This window comes from Oratosquilla oratoria, chromosome 44 (genome assembly GCF_046742065.1).
Source record: "Oratosquilla oratoria isolate Oo_2021 chromosome 44, ASM4674206v1, whole genome shotgun sequence".
In the NCBI taxonomy this organism is placed as follows: Eukaryota; Metazoa; Arthropoda; class Malacostraca; order Stomatopoda; family Squillidae; genus Oratosquilla; species Oratosquilla oratoria.
Genome location: NC_134820.1, coordinates 10,573,948 through 10,592,795, shown reverse-complemented (window position 1 = coordinate 10,592,795; position 18,848 = coordinate 10,573,948). Strand labels below are relative to the sequence as shown.

At 38.6% G+C, this 18,848-nt stretch overlaps 1 protein-coding gene across 8 annotated transcripts in view; it reads right to left on the bottom strand.

Annotated features, from left to right (window-relative positions):
• The window catches only part of LOC143022390 (intermembrane lipid transfer protein VPS13A-like), a 617,111-nt gene that overhangs the window by 358,750 nt on the left and 239,513 nt on the right, over nt 1-18,848 (bottom strand). For all 8 annotated transcript variants that reach the window (XR_012966042.1, XM_076180547.1, XM_076180549.1 and 5 more), the window contains 2 exons: nt 15,396-15,561; nt 14,942-15,084 (listed from right to left, as the gene is read on the bottom strand). Coding sequence is in view for 7 of the 8 variants with exons in the window: in XM_076180547.1 (XP_076036662.1) it covers nt 14,942-15,084; nt 15,396-15,561 (309 nt within the window). In the remaining variant the exon portion in view is untranslated. The remainder of the gene's footprint in view (nt 1-14,941; nt 15,085-15,395; nt 15,562-18,848) is intronic.

The following is an 18,848-nucleotide window of genomic DNA, read 5'->3' as shown; positions in this document are numbered from 1 at the left end:
CCATATCGGCGTCTTGATTATATTTATTGTAGTTGTCCCTGCGTAACTGACATACTCTCTAAACTGGCTTCATCACATATTCTATGGTTATCAAAATTCACGGATGAAAGAGAGAACGCTCAATATAAGCGGTGACTATTTCTTATGATGCAAGTATTATGACGCAACATCGTACGTCTGGCAGCTAATGCTGCCCGCGAGATTTTGGCCCGGAGTGAAGTGGTTAATGGGGCGGTGAGTGATATGATTATATGTTTCTGGAGGCTGGTATTTGGTGGTAGTGGAGGAAGAGAAGAGAGTATCTGTGTGTGATACAGGTCTTTGGGTGTTGTTTTAATATTTCTTGGTGTGTGTGGGTGTTCTGCTATGTAGTGTAGCGGGTGCAATGTGTTTGTGGTGGCTGCGGCAAGTGTTTGTGTGCCTCTAATGTTGAGGTGGTCCTTGACTTTGAGGACTTTTGTTTCATGGTGTAAATGGTCTGTAGGTGTTGTATTTGTGCAGCCTATAATTGTTTTTAGGGCTTTGTTTTGTATGATTTGAAGGGTGTTGTGATGTGTCTCACTGAGATTAGGAGCCCATGCAGCGGCAATGGCGGTGGACTCATCACCCTGATCCACCAGTCCATCTGTTTTGTGGACACAAGCGTCACAACCAAAATTCTTCTCCCTACTACAGATAACACTGCAGAAATCCAATCCACTTCAAGGTTAATGAGGATGATGGTGAAACTGGGAAGGGAGATGTGGGTTTTTGTAAGTCCATATGGGCCTGGGATTGAGAAGAGGGTAGAAGAAAGGGAGGCTTTTTGGATAGATTTAAATGAGTGCATACAGGGTTTAGGAAGAAATGTCAATGTAGTGGTATTGAGAAATCTCAATGCTAGGGTAGGAGACAAACCAATAGATGGAGTGGTTGGGAAATGTGGAGTTCAAGGAAAAAATCATAGTAGAGAGTTAATGGTGGAGAAGTGTTTAGAAAGAGAGTTGATGATAGCAAACACAGGGTTTAGGAAGAAAGTCAAACATAAGTACACATGAGAGAAGGCGGTGGATGGAAGGGTGGTAGATAGGGCTTTAATAGGCTAAATAGTGTTAACCAAGAGAAAAGCAGTAAGAGTTTTGGATGCACATTTTCTTAGGGGCTAGAGTGGGGGAATATCAGAATATTTCTTGTTGGGTGGTAAGTCGAGAGTGGAGAATAGATGGAGAAAGAGTGAAAAGACAGAGGGTAGGGAGGTGCTTAAAGTAAACTGCTTAAATGAGAAAGAAAAGAAGAAGTACAGGAAGCTGAGAGAAGAGTGGGAATGTGTGTGGAACATGGAGGACAGGAGGAAATAGAAGGAAGGGTGGTGAGTAATGGGATCATGAAGCAAAGAAGGTTGCAAAGAGAAGAAATGAGCATTCACAGTTTGGTTGCAAAAGATGAGAGAATCATACGAGAGGTACAAAAAAGAGAAAGCATAAGATATAGGAGACAAAGAGGAGAGATGTGAAATGGGTTAAGAGTATGACAGAAAAATTTGAAAATAATAAAGATGTTTTGGAGGGAAATTAAGAGAGGAAAGGGAGGCAAATCAAGTAGAGAAGAAAAGCTAAAAAGTGCTAATGGAGAGGTGATAATGGAAGAGACAGCAGTAAGAGGAAGATGCTAAATGTGAAGGAGGATAGGGAGGGAAAGGTAGTTATAGTGGGAACACTAAGAAAATGACAGTGATGAATGAGGGAAATGGAATAGAAATAAGATAAGATGAGGTGAAAGTGTCGCATGAGTGAAAGCAACGCCAAGATTGGAGTGTCGCATGAGTGAAAGCAACGCCAAGATTGGCGTTGCTATTTGTGTGAGCGTTCACGCTAGGTCACGTGCGCTCATAGCGTCCCACAATGGGTCAGCATAGGTCACGTGCGCTCATAGCGTCTCGCGATAGGTCAGCGTCACTTGGACGCGACCTAGAGGTGACTATTAATGTGGCTACGCATCACACGTGACGCGAACGCTAGCAGCTGATTGGCAGACGTGCTTGGCTGACTGCTTGATGCGCCTAGCCCTCGGCAGACAAAGGGAGATTCTCTCTGACAACACTGGTAGACGGACGTAAGTCAAGCAGGTGGTGGTTACAGGACAAAAGAGTAAGTGTGGTATTCTATTTGTGCCGATAGTTCTCTCCCCCATTTAGCCTCCATCACACATTTCACTATCTGTGCTACATAATAAAAGAGCCAACACATTCTATGTGTTTTAGTCAATAGCCTAACCATTCGGACCACATACCATAAAAGCAGTTTTCAAAATTGTGAGAGCAGATAATGCACCTGAATTAGATGGGTGTCATTAATGATGGTGGACTGGCTGATGAGGTTGTTTAATGTTTGCTTAAGAGAGAGTAGAGTGCCATTGGACTGGAAGAGTGCCTCTATAGTTATACTTTACAAAGGAAAAAGGGACAAGTGTTTGTGTAGTAATTTTACAGGAATCAGTTTGTTGAGTGTAGTTGGGAAGGCTTATGGGAGGGTTTTGATTGAGAGGATTAGGAGAGAGGGAGTAATTTGTGAGGAACAGTGTGGGTTTAGGACAGGTAGGAGTAGAGTAGATCAGATCTTTATGGTAAGGCAGACATGTAAGAAAGCTTTAGGAAAAGGTAAGGATATTTTCTGGGCCTTTATGGATTTAGAAAAAGCTTATAACAGGGTAAACAGAAAGGCAGTGTGGGAGGTATTGCAGATATATAGGATAGGAGGAAAGCTGTTAAGAGTAGTCAAGAGTTTTTATGAGAGTAGTAGAGCATGTGTTAGAAGTAGAAATGGAGAGAGTGAGTGGTTTGAGGTAAAGGCGGGACTTTGTCAGGGATGTGTCATGTTGCCATGGCTGTTCAATGTGTACATGGATAGGATGGTGTGAGAGGTAAATGCAAAGGTAATGGGCAGAGGATTGGAGATGGTTAAAGAAAATGGAGAAAATGGGAGATAAGCCAGTTGTTGTTTGCTGACAATATTGTGTTTGTAGCTGGATCAGAGGGGGTATTAAGGAAGTTAATGACAGAGTTTGGGAAGGTGTGCAAATGAAGTAAGTTGAAGTTAAATGTGGGTAAAAGTAAGGTGATGAGATGTACAGGGGAAGAGGATGGCAGCAAATTGCAAGTGAGTATTAAGGGAGAGAGACTAGTGGAAGTGGATAGCTTTAGATACTTGGGGGCAAATGTGGTGGGAAAGGGAGAAGTGGAGGTAGAATGTAGATTGAGAGAAGCAAGTAAATGCCTTGGGGGATTAAAAAGTGTGATGAGAAATAGACATTTGGGAATGGATGCTAAGAGGAGATTGTATGGAGGGGTCATTGTGCCGACAGCATTGTATGAGGCAAAAACATGGAACATAAGAGAGGAAGAATTTAAATAAGTTTGAGATTAAATGCCTGAGAAGAATGGCAGGGGTTAATAGGCTTGTTGAAGTGAGAAACAAGGAGGTGATGAGGAGAGTGGGGTTAGAAAGGGAGTTGGGTGATAGGGTTAATGAAAGAGTATTGGGATGGTTTGGACACATGAAAAGAATGAGGTGTAGAAGGCAGAGGTGGAAATAGTCAATATGAAGGGGGATCAAGGTGTGAGATGGATACTCTACCCATCTTCCCCTTACTGACTTCACTTCCTCTGACAAATGTCCAGTCAGAAGTAACACAGCAAGACACACCACATCCACAGCAAGGCTGCTTCATTTAATTGGTGACCCCACCCTTCTCTATCTACTTCCCTCTTACTAGGGAGGTAGCCAAATTCAAAGACATAAATCTGCTCCCCCAATTTCATCCTCATTTATTCCACTCCCATTTATCACACCCTTTGTCCCTTCGACTACATGGATGAGAAGATGGTTAAGAAATTAATTGTTACATTGATAAGACCGAAATTAGAATATGCTATATTAATGTGGGCACCTAGCACAAAGAAAAACACAAGTAAATTAGAAAGAATCCTAAGAGCGGCATCAAAGATGGCACCCAGACTATCAAATTTGACATACAAAGATTGGAAAAATTACAGCTGTCAACATTAGAGCAGAGAAAGGAAAGAGGCGACTTGTTGACCATTTTCAGAATTGTGAAAGGGAAATTAAAGAAAGACAGTTACAGAAGAGACCTGAAAAAGAACAGTTTCCCACACAGAGTGATCATTGTCTGGAACTGGATGAACAGTAAAACACTGAATGCCAGAACTATACATGAGTTCAAAATTTAACTAGATGTGGAGAGATACAAAAACGAGCATAGCTCCCATCCCATGAAATACAACTAGGTAAATACACCTGATCCTGCTACAAGTGCACTGTCATCAGCAAACAGCAACTAGCTTATCTCCCATCTTTATCCATTTTCTTTAACCATCTCCAATCCCTGGCCCATTACCCTTGCATTTACCTCTCACACCACCCCATCCATATTGAACAGCTATGTCGACATGACACATTCCTGGTGATGTCCCACTTTTACCTCAAACCACTCATTCTCTCCATTTCTACTTCTAACATAGGCTCTACTACTCTTGTAAAAGCTCTTAACAGCTTTCCTCTTATCCCATATATCTGCAATATCTCCCACAGTGCCTTCCTGTGGGAGGTATATCTATGTATTTACCTAGTTGTATTTACCTAGTTGTATTTTACGGGAAGGGGAGCTATGCTCGTGGGGTCCCGTCTTCATATCTCATTTTATCTAAACTATTTTTAAATTCATGTATTGTTTTTGCACACACCACTTTCTCATCTAACTTGTTCCAACTGTCTATTGCTCTGTGAGGAAAGCTGTTCTTTTTCAAATCTCTTCTATAGCTGTCTTTTTTTATTTTCTTTCCGTGTCCTCTTGTATTTCTGTCATCCCATTTTATCAGATTCTCTCTATCAGTAATTTCTATGCCTTTCATGATTCTGTAAATAGCTATCAAATCTCCTCTCTCTCTTCTTTGCTCTAGTGTCTGTAGTTTAAGTTTTTGTAGTCTCTCTTCATATGATAGTTTTGAGAGTGTTGGTGCCAGTTTTGTAATTGCTCTTTGTATCCTTTCAAGTTTTTTTATACATTTTTTTGTACTTGGTGACCATATCGTTGCTGCATATTCCAATCTTGGTCTTATCAGGGTGATTAGGATTTTCCTCACCATTTCTTCATCCAGGTATGTAAATGCCACTTTGATTGTTCTTATTAAATTATAAGTTTCTCCAAAAATCTTATTTATATGTTTCTCAGGTGACATATTATTCATAACAATGACTCCCAGGTCCTTCTCATTTTCTACTCTTTTTATTCCTTCTTCTCCCAAATTATATGATCCTGTTATTCTGTTTTTGCTTTTTCCAAATTCCATTATACTACACTTTTTTGTATTGAACTCCATCTCCCACTTCCTACTCCATTCTTGTACTTTATTTAGATCTCTCTGTAGTGATTCACAATCTTCTTCAGTTTTCACTCTTTTCAGTAGTTTTGCATCATCTGCAAAGAAGCTCATATAGCTTTCAATTCCTTCATCCATATCATTAATATATATAGCAAACATTATTGGGGCCAGAACTGTTCCCTGCGGGACACTGCTTATTACTTCATTCCATTTTGAGTGCTGATCTCTTATCACTACTCTCATTTTTCTTTCTTGCAAAAAGTCTTCCATCCAATTTAGCAATTTACCTTGTATTCCTCCTTCATATTCTAATTTCTTAAGCAACTTCTTATGTGGTACTTTGTCAAAAGCTTTTTTTAGGTCTAGAAATGCACAATCAGCCCATCCATCTCTTTCTTGTATTATATCTATTAGCCTTGAATAGAAACATATTAAATTGGTGACGCATGATCGTCCTTGTCTGAATCCAAATTGCCTTGGATTTAGTACGTTGTTTTTTTCCAAGTATTTTACCCATCTACTTTTGATAATTCTTTCACAAATTTTTGCTATTGTACTTGTTAGAGAGACTGGTCTATAATTGGTAGGTTCTTCTTTATTTCCTCCTTTATATATAGGTACTATATTTGCTTTTTTCCAATCTTCTGGAACTTTTCCTTCTTTTAAGGAACTGCTTATTATGCTATGTATTTTGTCTGCCAGTTCATTCCTGCATTCTTTCAGAATCCAGTTTGCTATTTCATCTGGCCCATGCGATTTTCTGACATCAAAATTACCCAAGTGTGTCAATATTTCATTCTTTGTTACTTCTATTTCTTCCATAGGGGGGACTTTTTCTTTCCACTCAATCTCTTCAGGTTGTATATTTTCCCTTGTAAACACTGATTTAAAATGTTTGTTCATAATTTCTGCCATTTCCATTTCCTCAGTGTATTCAACTCCTCCTTGTCTCAATTTCTCCAAGTCTTGTTTGTTTTTCAGTTTATTGTTTACAAATCTGTAGAATAGTTTTGGTTGATCTTTACACTTTTCTATAACATCTTTTTCATATTTTCTTTTTTTCCTCTCTGCACTTTTGTACATATTCATTTCTATAACCAGTATATATTTTCCATTTTTCAGGTCTTCTGTCTTTTTTCCATCCGGTCCAGGCTTTGTCTCTTTTGTCTTTTAACTCCCTACAACTTTTGTTGTACCAGCATTTTACATATTCTTTTTCTTGTTTTTGTCTTGGGACATACTTTTCCACTCCTTCTTTGTAAATTTTTGTCAAAATATTCCATTTCTCTTCCACTGATGTTTCTTCTTTGTATATTTCTTCCCAGTTTTCTTGTTGGAAGAATTCTCTTATTTTATCAAAGTTTGTTTTTTCATACATCATTCTTCCTTTTCTATATTGTTCATTTCTTTTCATATATTTTTCTTCATTAAGTTCCAGTTCAATCAATATGTGGTCACTTTTACCTATTGGTGTTTTATATTCAATCTTGTCCACTATTCTAGGTTCAGATGTAATTATTAAGTCTAGCCTCGATGGTTCTTCTTCATTTCTATACCTAGTGTTCTCTTGTATCCATTGTGTCATTGAATGGTCAGTAATCATCTCAAGTAGAGCATTTCCCCATGAGTCATCACCACTCTTTGCTGTCATTTCTTCCCAGCAGATTTCTTTGCAATTAAAGTCGCCCATCATAACTATTCTTCCTCCGTCTTCCATTATTTTAGTTAATGCTATCTTTGTGTCCTCTAACATACTTTTATATTCACTCTCCTCCCATGAGGCTGTTTTCGGAGGCACATAATTGATCACAAATTTTCTGCTCTTCTTATCTCTGTCTTCCACTTCTATCATAATCATCTCTACTGTATTCTTTCCATATATGACACCTTTCACGTTTATATCCTTCTTAGTCAGGAACATAACTCCACCCCCTTGTTTTTTCTCTCTGTTTCTAATCCAATAATTGTATGCATCATGTCCTACACTGTTGGGTGGTAGTGGGCCTTTTAATTTTGTTTCTACAATTCCCATTATGTCCGGTTCTTTTTCTTTCAAATAATCATTCAGTTCATTCAATCCTGTTATTAATCCATCTATATTTGTGTAAGACACTCTTAGTTTTCTGCCACTTCCATTGTGTTCTCTGTTTCCCTTATGTTTTTCTGTTGTATGTCGAACTGCTTTAGTTTCATGTTCACTACTCTCCAATAGAATCTCTCTTTCTCTGACTCCGTTCTTTTCTCGTTTTTTGCCTTAGCTTCAATTCTTTTCTGCTTTTCTGCCTCTCTTTCCTCTTTATTCATTTCTCTTTTTATCCATATCTTTTTATATTGTTCATTTGTTGCTAGTTTCCCTGTTTGGATAGAATTTTCTCTGCCGTTGTTTGTGACTTGAATTTAATCTTAATTGGTCTGGTCTTGTCTGTACTATATTTTCCGAGTCTGAATTTTTCCTCGATTTCCTTTATAATTCCTGGTTCATCTTCCTGAACTGATTTTAATAAACTGCTTACCCTTTCATTTTCCTCCTTGATTCTTGCGGTTCTATCTGGGTTATGTTTCTCTTCCATTCCTAATATAATTATACATTTCTTTTTGTCTGCTAATTCTCTTACTATATTCTCCTTCTGTCTCATCACTTTAATAACTGAGTCTTCATTATGTTCTTTCAATTGCTGTTTGACTATGTCAGTGAATGAAACCTTATTCCCTTCTTGAGTTATTCTCCAATTTTTAGCTTCTGTAGCTATTTTCTCTCTGTTTTCTTTACTATTCTTCTTCAATTCCTCATTCTCCACCTTTACCTCTCTTAACTGTCTTTTTAGGTCTTCTATTTCATCAGTTAAGTTTCTGTTAGCCTTCTCTAGTTGTTCCAACCTTTCAATTCTTTTGGAAATGGAGTCTACGTTACCTATCTTACTCTCCAAGTCTTCGATCACCTTATCAACTCTCTCCTCTAGTCTTATCAGTCGGGGGGGGTTTGTGTCCCCCCCACCCTCTTTAAATCCCTTGAACATATTCTCGTCACTTTCTGCTGTATTGCTCCTCTCTATACTTCTAATCTTTACATTTTTATTTGCCATTTCGTCATCACTGAGCTCGTCCGGTGGTCGTTTCATGTTGACCTTACGCCCGTCTGCCTGGGCCAAGTCCTCCACATCCTCATTTCCTTCCATTTCCCCAGTAATCCCTCCCCGTCTCCTCTTTTCCTACTTTCCCTACTGCCTCACGAGCAATTTCCCCCCCCCCTGCAAATACAAAAAGGCACTTCTCTTTGCGTTGGTATCCACAATCTGCACTTTTCTTCAGAGCGTTCTTCAAGCCGTCCGTTCGTTGAAAGTGTGTGTGTGTGTGTGTGTGTGTGCATTTATATATGTATATATATATATACATATATATATATATATATATATATGTATATATATATATGCGCCATGCAAAATGTCTGAAGAAGGGAGGTACAGTTATGGTGGACTGGCTGGTGAGGTTATTTAATGTTTGTTTAAGAGAGGGTAGAGTGCTGGAGGACTGGAGGAGTGCCTGTATAGTTATGCTTTACAAAGGAAAGGGGGACAAGTGTGAGTGTAGTAGTTTCGGAGGGATCGGCTTGTTGAATGTAGTTGGGAAGGCTTATGGAAGGGTCTTGATTGAGAGGATTAGGAGAGGAACAGAGGGAGTACTTGGTGAGGAGCAGTGTGGGTTTGGGACAGGTGGGGGTTGTGTAGGTCAGATTTTTGTGGTGGGACAGATATGTGAGAAAGCTATAGGAAAAGGTAAGGATGTATTTTGGGCTTTTATGGATCTGAAAGGGGCTAATGACAGGGTAGATAGGAAGGCACTGTGGGAGGTACTGCAGATATATGGGATAGGAGGAAAGCTGTTAAAAGCATTCAAGAGTTTTTACGAGAGTAGAGCTTGTGTTAGGATTAGAAATGGAGAGAGTGAATTGTTTGATGTAAAGGTGGGACTTCATCAGGGATGTGTTATGTCGCACTGGCTGTTCAATCTTTACATGGATGGAGTGGTGTGAGAGGTGAATGCAAGGGTAGTGGGTCAGGGGTTGGAGATGATTAAAGAAAATGGAGAAAAGTGGGAGGTGAGCCAGTTGTTGTTTGCTGATGACACTATGCTTGTAGCAGGATCAGAGGAGGGATTGAGGAAGTTAGTGACAGAGTTTGAGAAGGTGTGTGAAAGGAAGAAGGTGATGAGATATACAAGGGGAGAGAGTGACAGCAGGCTGGAAGTGAGCATTAAGGGTGAAAGACTGGAGGAAGTGGATAGTTTTAGATACTTGGGTGCGAATGTGGCAGGAAAGGGTGAAGTGGGGGTGGAGGTAGAATGTAGATTGAGAGAAGCGAGTAAATGCCTTGGTGGATTGAAAAGTGTAATGAGTATAGACATCTGGGAATGGATGCTAAGAGGAGGTTATATTTACCTAGTTGTATTTACCTAATTGTATTTTGCATGAAGGGGAGCTACGCTCGTGGTGTCCCACCTTTGTATCTTGCAGTGTCTAATTTGCTTTTAAACTCATGAATGGTTTTTGTGCACACTATTTTTTTGTCCAGTTTGTTCCAAGTGTCTACCACTCTATGTGGAAAACTGTTTTTCTTCAGATCTCTTCTGTAGCTATGTTTTTTTACTTTCTTTCCATGTCCTCTTGTGCTTCTCCTGTCCCAGTTTAACAAGTCCTCTCTATCAAGTATTGCTGTGCCTTTCATGATTCTGTAGATTGTCAGTAGGTCACCTCTCTTCTTTGCTCCAGAGTAGGTAAATCTAGTTTAGCCAATCTCTCCTCATATGACAAGTTTGCGAGTACAGGTGCCATTTTTGTTGCTGCTCTCTGGATTCTTTCTATTTTCTTTATATTCTTTTTGGTACCGAGTGACCACAATGTCACCGCATATTCTAGTCTAGGCCTTATCAATGTAACCAATATTTTTTTTTAATAATTTCTTCGTCCAAATATGTAAATGCCACTTTTATTGATCTTAGCAAGTTGTAGGAGTCTCCAACAATTTTGTTTATCTGTTTGTCATTGGACAAGTCGTTTGAGATAATCACACCCAAATCTTTTTCGGATCTCTCCTTCTTTACCTCCTTGATTCCAACTTATATTGTCCTGATATTCTGTTTTTGCTTTTTTCCAAACTCCATTATGCTACACTTCTTAATATTGAAGTCCACCTCCCATTTTTTACTCCAGTTCCATATCTTTATTCAGGTCTTCCTGCAGTCATTCGCAATGCTCTTCAGTTTCTACTTTCATTAACAGTTTGGTGTTGTCAGCAAAGAAGCTCATGTAACATTTCACATCATCATCCATGTCGTTCACATAAATAGCAAACATTATTGGAGCTAGAACAGATCCTTGCAGTACTCCACTGATCACCTCTTTCCAATCTGAATATTTTTCTCTGAGCAGTACTCTCATCTTTCTACCAGTCAGGAAGTCCTCCATCCATTTTAGTAGGTTCCCTTGAATCCCTCATATATGTTCCAGTTTTTTTAATGATTTTTTGTGTGGTACTTTGTCAAAAGCTTTTTGTAAGTCCAGGAAGGCACTATGTCTATTAATCTTGAGTACAAACATATTAAGTTTGTGGTATATGATCTTCCTTGTCTGAACCCAAATTGTCTTGGGTTTATTATATTGTTGTCTTCCAGGTGTTTTACCCATCTATTCTTGATGATTTTCTCACAAATTTTGGCTATGGTGCTTGTGAGTGAGCCTATAGTTAGTTGGTTCTTCCTTGTTTCCTCCTTTATATATTGGTACAATGTTAGCATTTTTCCAGTCTTTTAGTATTTTTCCTTCTTTGAGTGAGCAATTTATTATGTTATGTATTTTGTCCGTTAGTTCCTCTTTGCATTCTTTTAGATTCCAATTTGCAATTCCATCTGGCCCATGTGATTTCCTGATGTCAAGGTTTGATAGGTGTTCTAATATTTCTTTTTATATTATTGTAATGTCACTCATGGGGGGAGATCACCTTTCATTACCTTCATTCCAATATTGTGTTTTCTCTCTAGTGAAGACAGAATTAAAGTGATTTTTCATGATTTTGGCCATTTCTAAATCTTCTGTGTATTCTATATTTCCTTGGCGTAGTTTCACCATTTCTTGCTTGTTTTTAAGTTTACCATTCACATATCGATAGAATAGTTTGGGTTGCTCTTTGCATTTATCTATAATATCCTTTTCATGGTTCCTTTTTTCCTCTCTTCTCACTTTAACCTCTTCAGTACGGGCCTTAAATCTCGCGGGCAGCAGCCGATGCCAGCCGTACGATGTGTCATAATAATACTCGCATCATAAAATATAGTCACCGCTTATATTGATCGTTCTCTCTTTCACCCGTGAATTTTGATAACCATAGAAAATGTGATTACAGACAATTTAGAGAGTATGTCATTACGGAGGGGCAACTACAATAAATATAATCAAGATGCCGATATGGCAGCCTCGCGTATCCACTTGCTCCTCATGACGCCTACGTATGCGGCACCGTATGGAAGGGGTTAACATACTCATTTCTATAGACTTGCCATTTTCCAGGTTTTATATCTTTTCTCCACCTTTTCCAAGCTTTGTCCCTTCTGTCTTTTCCTTCACTGCATCTTTTGTTGGTACATGCTTATTTACCCCTTCACTGTAATTATCCATCAAGATATTCAATTTCTCTTCCATTTTTGTCTCTTCCATGTAAAATTTTTCTTTAGTTTTGCAAAGTCCATTTTGTTGTACATCAATCTTCCTTTCCTATGATTTTCATTTCTCTCCATGTATATTCCTTCCTTTAGTTGAATTTCAATGAGTATATGGTCACTCTTTCCAATTGGTGTCTTGCATTGGATTTTATCCACAATTTCAGGTTCTGTTGTAAAAATTGAATCTAGATTCGACAGCTCTTCATTGTTTCTGTATCTGGTGCTTTCACTGACCCACTGAGTCATTATGTATTCCATGGTCATATCTAGTAGTACATTACCCCACAAGTCATCTCCTCCTTGTACTGTCATGTTTTCCCAACAAATTTCTTTGCAATTGATGTCCCCCATAATTACCAGATTGTCCCCACCCATTAGTATCTCGTTTAATGATTGCCTTGTATCTTCTAATGTTTTCATATGCTCATTCTCTTTCTAAGCATTCATTTTTGGGGGGACATATGTCACCACAAACTTTCTACTTTTCATGTTCTTGTCTTCGACTTTTATCATGATAAGTTCTACATTACCTTTGCCCTCCTCTATTTTTGTCACATTCAAGTTTTCCTTGGTCAAGAACATGATTCCTCCTCCCTGTTTCTTGTCTCTGTTTTTAATCCAGTAATTATATAGTCCATTTCCAACATTGATGAATGGTATTACGCACCTTAGTTTAGTCTCCACAATTCCCATTATGTCTAGTTTTTCTTCTAGCAGGTAATCATTAAGTTCATTCAGTCCTGAAATTAATCTGTCGATGTTGGTATAGGCCACTTTCAATTTTATTCTCTCTCCATTTTTTTTTTTCTGTCTTTGGTGTGATTGTACCAACAGCATTGTACAGGGCAGAAACATGGAACATGAGAGAGAAGAGAGAAGGAGTTTGAATGTGTTTGAGATGAAATATCTGAGAAGTATGATGGTGGTTACTAGGCTGGATAGAGTGAGAAATGAGGAGGTGAGGAGGAGAACAGGGGTGGAAAGGGAACTGGGAGATAGGGTTGATGAAAGAGTATTAGGATGGTTTGGACACATGGAAAGAATGTGTGAAGAAAGATTGGTAAAAGAAGTGTGGAAGGCAGAGGTGGAAGGAGTGAATATGAGGGGGCGTCCTAGGATGAGATGGATGGATGGGGTGAAAGGGGCATTACAAAAGAGAGGAATGTCTGTGGAGGAAGGACGGGAGAGGACAGAAGATAGGGGTGAATGTAGAGGGGTTGTGTATAGATGATGCTGTGATGTGTGAGGGGGAGTGGGTGGGGGATGGAGGGTGAGGAAGTATGTATGAGAAAAAAATTTGACGCAGCCCGAAGGGATTTCTCCCTGTCTTCTCCTTTTCTGCATGGAGGAATGGAGAGGGGGGGTCGCTGAATTTATGAAGCGGCCTTGCTGTGGATATGCTGTGTCTTGTGACACTGCTTCTGAACCAGGGCAGTGGACAGGATGCAGGGATGACCCGTCATCCAGGAGGTGCCAAGATAAGAGGGAGGGAGGAGGGGAGTGAAATATATAGGAAATGGAATGGGGGGGAGTAGTTTCTATGCGTTTTTCTTTTTGGCTATGCCCCATGTAGGGGGAAAAGGCCTTTGGTATATGTATGTATGTATGTGTATATATATATATATATATATATATATATATATATATATATATATATATATATATATATATACAGGTACTCCTCGTTTAACGACGACAATTGGGACCAGCGCGCCGTCGTTAACCGAATTGGTCGTTAAGCGAAAGTGTATACATATACGTACATGTACTGTATGTACAATGTCCAGCAATACATGTATCTTTATTTTCGTGTATTTTCCCTCTTTTATACAGTACATTAAAGCTTTATTTACTGTTTATTTACGGTGGTTAGGTTCCTAAAATTACCGTATATGACCAAATCCGCGTATGCTGACATTCCATATTGAATACCGGGGTATTTTTCTAGTTTCGACCATGGGTGCAATATAGCAATAGAAAATAAATTATTAATTTTGTAAATTAAAATGTATCAACTTAATATGCAATTTTGTGGGCAGAAATGAAAGTAAAAAATACCTTGCTACAAGAAAATATGCTAATGAATGAAGTTGGTAGCATAGGCTCGGGACGCCATCTTGTCGTCTGCCAACGTCTCTCACGACGACGACAACGAGGACGAGCCGGATGACATTTAATTTGCAGGTAATGATTTATTAAACACAGGTTAGGTTAGTTTAGTTTAGGTTAGACGAATTAATTTATCATCCTTTCATTTCTTCAACATCGGCATCTATCATAACAAACATGGTGTACCATTCGTCCGACATGACTTCGTTACTTACGAAATCTGTTTTAGCAATTTTTTTTTCATTTTCACTCATAAAATTGCATATTACGTTGATACATTATAATTTACAAAATTAATAATTAATTTTCTATTGTTATATTGCGCCCATGGTCGAAACTAAAAATTTACCACTACCGGTATACACTGTACCCCAGGTAGTTTTTGCAGCTTGCAGGATGGTAATGTAGACCTAAGCTTCAGAACACTTTACCTCACAGCTAATATCCACCGTACAAGTTCATTTATAACATCATACAAATTTGCCTCAGCCAACTTAATTATCGTACACGACGTCGTAACTTCGGGAGATTTACGTTAAATGACGTCATAAAGCCCGTCGTTACTCTGAGTTGTCGTTAACCGAGTAGGTCGTTAAACGAGGAGTACCTGTATATATATACATATATATATATATATACATATATATATATATATATATATATATATACACACACACATATATATAGTCAGTATGTCTACTTGAAATTTTATGAACTACTTGAAGTTGAACAAATGATTCGTACCTGTTGTGATTGGATATCATACCATAAATCCATTTTGTCATTTTCTTGCATAAACTTCAGTGGTCGAGATGTCAGGTTCCTTACAACAAAGTAGGGCATGAGTATGACAATCTTTGTCAAGTGTATAGCTCCTGATGATTCACCTTTAGAAATAAATAAAGATTATAGCTCAGTATGATTTCAAGCAACCTAGTATCCCCTATTCATCATAACCTAAATATTTGCAAATAAAATGTTGCATGATTTTCATTGTTGCAAACCAATAGCTTTCCTTTTAAGTATGACTAATAATCCAATGCATACTACATTTTTCCTATTAAATTATCATAAATAAAGACTTCAGACCTCATAGAAAAAATATATAGATGAGACATATAAATAGTGAAGTAGCCTAAAGCCAATTTGTTGTTACTATACACTCACATAAAAAAGGACGCAACAGCACAATCTTTACCAGAATGATGAGATGGAGGGGTCACAGCTGACAGCACTGACTGTGTGACTTTTGCTAAAATGCGATACTTTTTCTTTCGTGTCCGATCTTCACATATGACAACTCCACATGATCCAACAGCTTCACATCCCCATCGTTTGGACCATTCACTCTCCACTACTCTCAGCTAAGGATGGAATGGGTTTTACAAAAACAAGATTTATAAGTCAAAGAAAAAGTAACACTGTATATCAATTACTATATGCAAAAATGGGTGCATGTATGATGAGGCATAGATACGTTTATTACAAATTGGATTAAAACATGGGATAATTTAATTTTGATGATGGATAGATCTTGCATTATGGGAGTAATAATTAACTGAGAACCCAAATGAAAGAACTTCCAAAGCAAAATTTATGAAGGATCACTTTATTGACAAGTCTATGGAAGGGGGGGAAGGTACTGAAATTTATATTACATATCCTCTTCAAATTTTTGTTTATAACTTTCCACAGGTCTTTTCTATATTTTCAAACAACATTTTTTATGATTATGAATGGCAATTGCTGACATAATATTCAGAGTAGACACCATGTGAGGATAGAATTCTATTATATGTACAATGTTTCACTTGTGCATTTATGAATTCACGCTTGAAAAATCTTCAACAAGCAAAACATTGTACATTTAATAAAGTTTCCATCCTCACATAGTGTCCACTCTGACCAACAATATTTATATTTCATAAAAAATATATATACAATGTACAAAAGTGACATACTCAAATTTATCTATCTTAACATTCATTGTGGAACCTAAAAACTATTTACACTAATTTTGTTTCATTACAACTACTCAACTTTGTATGGGTTATTGATGACAAGTTTTATGCAGCCAATAATTTAGGGATTAGAGTGAAATTTCAATGGATCAGAATCATGAAGTATTCTTTTATGATTGGAGATAAATCTCCACTGAAAAAATAATGCTGACCCCTTTCAAAATTTCCTTTACTACCCCTATGAACCTCTGAAAGTGATACAGGTTTCCCCCACTATATGACTGGGTTACATTCATGAAAACCAGATCGAATAACAAGCAATCAGTTAGCAAACTTATGTTTTAATAGGATTTAATTTAATGGAAAGAGTAGCCTTAGCCTAACCTATATTGAGAGATATATAACACTTTTCCATGCCATTGAAAGACATAGTGTTACTGACACATTATTGTTTTATACAGTGGTTTTCTCAGTAGGTCTATATCCACTGGAAAGAGCAGAAAAAGAGGATCTGTAGAACGCCACTAGCCACTAGTTACCCAATGCCGCACCACACATACCTTTCATGGCTAGTTTTACTAAAATTCCAAGGAAGCCTTCTCCTTGTCATCAGAAGTGGTAGGACTTGATGAATCCTGGGGAGCAGAGGTGGATGGAAGAGCACCAAACGTAGACTAGAGAGGTGTGAGTGTGGGGGGGGGGAGTCTGGATCAGCTGATGCAGGGCAGGGGACTGGGTGGGAGGGAGCAGCAGGTTTGAAGAAGCTGGAAATGGTGGTTTGCCTTGCATTTTTTTTCTTGGCCTCAAATATATCTCTGTAGACCTTGAAGGCTTGCTCCACATTATAGGCAACTGTTCCACTTCATGCTGGGTTTGGGTCCCTTTCCTTTATTTTTTCTATGATTGCATCTAGACCAGAGAACACCTCACAAAGTGTTTTGATGTCAAGGCCTCACTGGGGCACATCATCATCATCATCATCGCCATGGAGAGCTCATTCTTGTTTCAACTCCATCAGATCTTCACTGCTGAGTGACTTATCATAGGACTGTAGCAATTCATTCACATCATCTTCATCCACTTCCTTGAAGCCGCCATATATGAGAGCCTGACGATGTCCTTACGAATGGGTGCCACATCACTCAATCCAATGAAGTCGTCAGCTGGCTTGACACACTCGGGCCACAGTTTCTTCCAGCAGCCATTCACTGTTTTTTTTCCTGTCACCTCCTTCCATGCTGCATTGATATTGTCAATGACATTCTTGATATTATAATTGGCCCAGAACTGCTTGAGTGTGGGTTTGTCTGGGCTATCAGTCATGTTAATCAACTGACTCATTGTGCAGTGCTGGTAACATGCCTTGAAAGTGGTGATCACACCTTAGTCCATGGACTGGATGAGTGCTGTTGTATTATTGGGTAGAAACATCACCTCTATGTTGTCTGCCCAATCTTCCATGGTTGTTGGGTGGCTTGGGGCATTGTCAACCAGCAGAAGGAAACCGTTGGCAATGTTTTCTTTGGCAGCATAGTCATGCAGTGCAGGGGACAAATGATTAGCAACATAATACCGGTTCATAGAAGACGTCATCCAGGCCTTCTTGATGGATCTATATACCACTGGGAGATATTCTTTCACATAGCCTGTAAGTGCCCTTGGGTTTTCACAGCAGCAGATCAGTAAAGGCTTCAGCTTCAGGTCCCCAGCTGCATTACCACCCAGCACCAGGGTTAATCTGTCTTTGGATGCTTTAAATCCTAGCATTGTTTTCTCCTCCTTAGCAATAAAGGTTCTGGGTGACATTTTTTTCCAATACAGGCCTGTCTTGTTGTAGTTTATTACCTGTTAGGCACTGTAGCCACACTCTTCAGTGAGTTTTTTCAGTGTTGGTATAAATGCTGCAGCAGCAGGCTTGTCAGAACTTGGTGCCTCACCAGTCATTTTGATGTTGTGTAGGGCTGCTCAGGCTTTAGAACAGTCAAACCAATCCTTACTGGCACTGAAAGTTGACCCATCCTTAAATTCATATACCTTCTTATGTAGATCATCATAAATCGAGAGGGCTTTCATTGTTACAAGGGAGGTAGAAAGAGAATTGCTATGGCAAGACAGGTCATCAATCCACAACCTTATGAGTCACTCCATTTATTCCTTTATTGGTTCCCTTTTCCTCATCAGCATCTTTGCCATTAATGTAGAAGCTGTTTCACCAGCTTTCTTTAGACTGTCTCCTTGTTTGATTATTGTAGAGACAATTGATTGGGGCAACAGCATGATTCTGGCAATGGTGTTAGCCCCTTCACCTCCCTCATGGTGCTTAACAATTTTAAGTTTTTTCTACAATGATAAACTCTTCCTCAGTCTTTTGGGCTTTATCTCATCAGTAGTAGTAGTTGTAGGCCATTTGGAAGCCATCACATCATGTTATGTATTACTCTCATAAAAGCAACATTGAATGTGAAATAGTAGCACAAAACACAGACACTGATACACAGATCAAAGGAGTAAACACAAGTAAATAAAGAGCTGGAACTAGTTTCGATGGGTGACAGATAGAGCATGAGTGGTGTTACGATCACATAGCATTTCTTTATGGTTTGGTGATTGTATGACTGACTGCCTACATCTTAAAAATGAGTGAGTGGTATCAATTTACAAGGATCATTTAAACAAAATCTCTTATATCA